The sequence below is a fragment of the Oncorhynchus masou genome, chromosome 1 (assembly GCF_036934945.1).
Source record: "Oncorhynchus masou masou isolate Uvic2021 chromosome 1, UVic_Omas_1.1, whole genome shotgun sequence".
Lineage (NCBI taxonomy): Eukaryota > Metazoa > Chordata > Actinopteri > Salmoniformes > Salmonidae > Oncorhynchus > Oncorhynchus masou.
The window spans coordinates 10859155-10864489 of NC_088212.1; the positions used below are offsets into that span (position 1 = coordinate 10859155).

The 5335-nt window shown below is 42.3% G+C and overlaps 1 protein-coding gene across 2 annotated transcripts in view; it reads right to left on the minus strand.

Moving 5' to 3' along the window:
* Positions 1-5045, minus strand: part of unc5ca (unc-5 netrin receptor Ca) — a 335052-nt gene extending 330007 nt beyond the window's left edge. For both annotated transcript variants that reach the window (XM_064937639.1, XM_064937554.1), the window contains exon 1: positions 4431-5045. In XM_064937639.1, the coding sequence (XP_064793711.1) occupies positions 4431-4548 (118 nt within the window). In that variant the 5' untranslated portion in view covers positions 4549-5045. The remainder of the gene's footprint in view (positions 1-4430) is intronic.
* Between the last annotated feature and the right edge of the window lie 290 nt (positions 5046-5335).

Consider the following 5335-nt stretch of genomic DNA (forward strand, 5'->3'; position numbering starts at 1 on the left):
AAGAAGAATCCTAGAGTGTCAGCTAAAGATTTACAGAAATCTCAGGAACATGCTAACATCTCTGTTGACGAGTCTACGATACGTAAAACACTAAACAAGAATGGTGTTCATGGGAGGACACCACAGAAGAAGACACTGCTGTCCAAAAAAGACCATTGCTGCACATCTGAAGTTTGCAAAAGTGTACCTATATGTCCACAGCACTACTGGCAACATATTCTGTGGACAGATGAAACTACAGCTCAGTTGTTTGGAAGGAACAAACAACATTATGTGTGGAGAAAAAAAGGCACAGCACACCAACATCAAAACCTCATCCCAAGTATGGTGGAGGAAGCATCGTGGTTTGGGGCTGCTTTTCCTGGGGCTGCTTTACTGCCTCAGGGCCTGGACAGCTTGTTATCATCGACGGAAAAATGTATTCCCAAGTTTATCAAGACATTTTGCAGGAGAATGTTAGGCTATCTGTCCGCCAAATGAAGCTCGACAGAAGTTGGGTGATGCAACAGGACAACGACCCAAAACCCAGAAGTAAATCAACAACAGAATGGCTTCATCAGAAGAAAATACACCTTCTGGAGTGGCCCAGTCAGAGTCCTGACCTCAACCCGATTGAGATGCTGTGGCATGACCTCAAGAGAGCGGTTCACACCAGACATCCCAAGAATATTGCTGAACTGAAACAGTTTTGTAAAGAGGAATGGTCCAAAATTCCTCCTGACCGTTGTGCAGGTCTGATCCGCAACGACAGAAAACATTTGGTTGAGGTTATTGCTGCCAAAGGAGGGTCAACCAGTTATTAAATCCAAGGGTTCACATACTTTTTCTACCCTGCACTGTGTGTTCAATAAAGACATGAAAATGTATAATTGTTTGTGTTATTAGTTTAAGCAGACTATGTTTTGTCTGTTGTTGTGACCTAGATGAAGATCAAATCTAATTTTATGACCGATTTATGCAGAAATCCAGATATTTCCAAAAGGTTCACATACTTTACCTTGCCACTGTACATAAACTTCACACTATATGAGTATGATTAGGAAAGTAGGCAACAGTGAAACAAAGACGAGGGAAAGAAAGTATGCCATCACATTTAATTTCAACGCCTTAATACAAAGGACCATAGTCCATGGCCACCGCTACCGAGTCAGAGCTCTGTCCTTGTCAGGTCACTGCTACTGAGTCAAAGCTCTGTCCTTGTCAAGTCACTGCTACCGAGTCAGAGCTCTGTCATTGTCAAGTCACTGCTACCGAGTCAGAACTCTGTCCTTGTCAAGTCACTGCTACCGAGTCAGAGCTCTGTCATTGTCAAGTCACTGCTACCGAGTCAGAACTCTGTCATTGTCAAGTCAATGCTACCGAGTCAAAGCTCTGTCCTTGTCAAGTCACTGCTACCGAGTCAGAGCTCTGTCATTGTCAGGTCACTGCTACCGAGTCAGAGCTCTGTCATTGTCAAGTCACTGCTACCGAGTCAGAGCTCTGTCCTTGTCAAGTCACTCCTACTGAGTCAGAGCTCTATCCTTGTAAAGTCACTCCTACCGAGTCAGAGCTCTGTCATTGTCAAGTCACTGCTACTGAGTCAGAGCACTGTCCTTGTCAAGTCACTGTACTGAGTCAGAGTTCTGTCTTTGTCAAGTCCCTGCTACTGAGTCAAAGCTCTGTGATTGTCAAATCACTGCTACCGAATCAGAGCTCTGTCCTTGTCAAGTCACTCCTACTGAGTCAGAGCTCTGTCATTGTCAAGTCACTGCTACCGAGTCAAAGCTCTGTGATTGTCAAGTCACTGCTACCGAATCAGAGCTCTGTCCTTGTCAAGTCACTGCTACCGAGTCAGAGCTCTGTCCTTGTCAAGTCACTCCTACCGAGTCAGAGTTCTGTCCTTGTCAAGTCACTCCTACCGAGTCAGAGTTCTGTCATTGCCAAGTCCAAGACGGATCAAAGCTGAGAACACCCAGAGAGTTCAGTGGCCGTCAGTGAGACTGTAAAAAGCGGGCCTCCACGGCCAATCACAGAACCCGGTCTGGAGCAGACAAGACACAGCTGTCTCCACAGTTGGCTACAGGGTCCTCTGGGAGTGTCCGTAATGGCCGACAGAGATTTCGGACCGCGGTCCTTGGTGCCAGACTCTAGCGAGCCTCACTTGCCTCCCGCAATCAGTTTCATACTTCTGTGATTACCTTTAAAACGTGGTATTGTGTAACCTTGCCTGAGCGCTGCTGCAGAAGTAAGCAGCCCCATCACCTGGACAGTCTGGAATGCACACCCTGTCAACACAGGGAGGCTTTTTAAACCTGTTTGTTTCACACACAATCAGCCGTTATTGAGAGTGGGTTTAGCTAATGGCTTTTTAATAGGCCAAGGGGTTTTACGCCCCTCTCTCAGTGCAGCGTGGATGGCTGCCACTTACATCCTTAAATAACATTCCACTGACTGCGACGTCCTGTGCGTCTCTGTTTTTTAATGACCACAGCCCAAAGCCGACAGGAAGGATAGAGGGCTTAGGTACACAGTATCGATCTGACTCAATTAGGCCTATATACACAAGCCAATTTGCGGTTGTTTGGCCAACCTATTTGTAAGTGTTCTGGTTCAATAACACAAGTATTAATGTGACTTTAGACTGACTTACCAAGCATGGTGAAAGTTGTTATGGAAGGACGAGCATGAAATAACTTCTCTAAATGTAAGGTAAAGCAAAAGGCCCACAAAGGAAAGAGGAATACCATAAGTAAATAAGACATTATGTTGAGATGTGTAGCTATGGAAAATAATACTCATAGGGGATGGTGTCGACAAGAGAACAATTTGGTAGCCTATTTACTCTGGAAAATACTGTTTCACAACGACAATATCAAATAGTGTTGTCTCAAAACCAAGGCCGTGGATGTTAGCAATGCAGTCCAATGGGCGATAGAAAGACACTGCAGAGCAATACAACAGGAACAACTACATGGCACAATCATTTACCAAAGAAATACTACAGTCACGCCAGAATGCCAATGAGTAAGCTTATTTTACTTTAATTGAACTCAACTAAATTTAGTTAACTCGTTTATTTTCAAAACTATTGTTTATTAAAGTGAAAAACAAATAAATATTGTATTTTAGAGTCAGACTGTCCAAACAATGAAAAAAGGTAATAATTTCTAATTAGTAACAGGAATATCACCTAAGGCCACACAAAGTATTATTAGCAAAAAAGTCTAATTATTATAATTATAATTATGATATAAACATTGTAAACTCACAAGTTATTATACCTTGGAGTTCAGTGAAAAAGTTTTACTGAGGCAATAAAATGTTCTTCAGCGACACCCTATATGCATATTGTGCTGGGACACGTTTGAAAGATTCTTCCGAATGATAATTGTATTGAACTTTGTGTTCAATTACACACCAGTCGGGCAAATTATTGAACATGATAGCTAATACAATAAGAGTAACCGAATTGAACGCAAGCGTTGATAATAACACCACACATTAAAAGTCTTGTTAGCGGAATTACTTTTGATCGCTAGTCACTATTATTATTATTATTATCATTATTATCATCATTATTCGGCTAATAGGTTGTTATTGTTATTGCTGCACGGTCACGTTATTTTTTCCATGGTTTTCATTATCGAGGTCACAACATTAATTCAATAGCTTATTCAGCCATAACACAAAATGTTAAATTGTGTCGTGAATTGATAAAGAGGCATATTTAGCCGATGTTTTTGTTGGGGATTAGAATTGATATGTGGCGTCGATTCCCTCCGTAGTAGATTTCGGGAAAGTTCAGTCCAAACTCGCCTCTGTAAAAATGTTTACGTGAAAAAATGTAGGCCTATCCATATCTTCTTCACTAAATATCAACAAAGCTTCTTGTTCGATAGCGTAATGTCATGTTGCTAACTGATGCATTCACATTAGATTAAATGAATAGCTACGATTAGCTCAACATAATGTGTGGTAAACGCACACGCTCAAGCTTTCTTCAGAAGCGGCTCATATTTCCCAATACGCACGTATAGGTGTATGTTTTTGCTTAGCACATGACACAGTTTGACTATTACGAAATAAACATTAGAGAATTATAGCCTAGTTGACCAAATAAATTGCCTTTAGAATTCATGAGGATCATCGGCTTTTTTAGATTTGATAATTGACCCGCAAGTGTGCAATCCTCAATCTGCCCTTTCAAGTCTGGAGTTGCACGCGATATGTATTTCACCCGTGACAAGTGAGGGGGAATTTTCAATTGTGTAACACTGTGTTGTCCGAAAAAAAATCTAATGCAGGTGTGATAAAGCCAAATGATTGTTGCCTATAATATAATATAGGATGCGATAATTAATGTCGACTGGGCATTGATATTTCAAATCCCTGCTACACTCAAGATAGTAGCCTAATCGTGGTGAAAGGACAGTAATAACGGGTGGTCTTACCTTGTGCGACTCCAATGTTTACGAGGACCAGAAGAACGAGTCCAGGTATGGCACACATTCGCAGAAAGTACCTCGCAAGTCCTATTCCAGTTTTCGCAGACTGTCCACTTTTCCCCATTATAGGTAGAGGAAAACAAACACCTTGCTGATGAAACCCACTGTTCGTAAAATAGCAGTTGTGGTCCAGATGCAGTCGCGGTGGTTGTTGTCCGTTATAATAACGGTCAGTTCAGAGGATAATGTAGAAAGAGAAAGAATATGGGGGGGGGAAACGAATGGGTTCAGGGGTCCCAGGACTTGAGTCAAAGCACTGACTCGCGCAGCTCCGTGCACGCAGAGCGAATGCCACCGCCCTCTAGTTATCAGCTACCCTCCCCTTTAGAATAGAGGGAGAAAACCTAAGAAAATAAAGTACATTCCGTCACTAGGTTTGTTATTACACATTCGCTCAAACAAGTTACATGGATGAGCTTCTCATTGTGCCGTTTATATTTAGATGCTGGGTTCGTTAGAAGTGTTGCATCCAGGGTTGTTTCATTCTATAGTTCATCACCGTACAACATCAACTCCGTTCATCGCGTGCATTATATTGCTTGCTCTGGAGACAGTGCGGGATCCTTACCACGTTTCTTTGGCCAATCCAGCTCCTACCTCCTACCTATGTCTGCCCCCTTACGACCATTTTAAAGACCCGGACTGGTATCTGGAATGGGAGATAATGTATCTTCCCGACATGTACCTACAACCAGGGGCGCAACTAGGATTTTAGAATTGAGGGGGGGGGGGGATAATTATATAAATATATTTTTATTCAATCAGATAAACAATCCAAACAGCCAACCCGACCACTCAGAGGTGCCCGCATGGTCCTAAAGCACACTGTTGCCTTGTTTTGTATCACATTC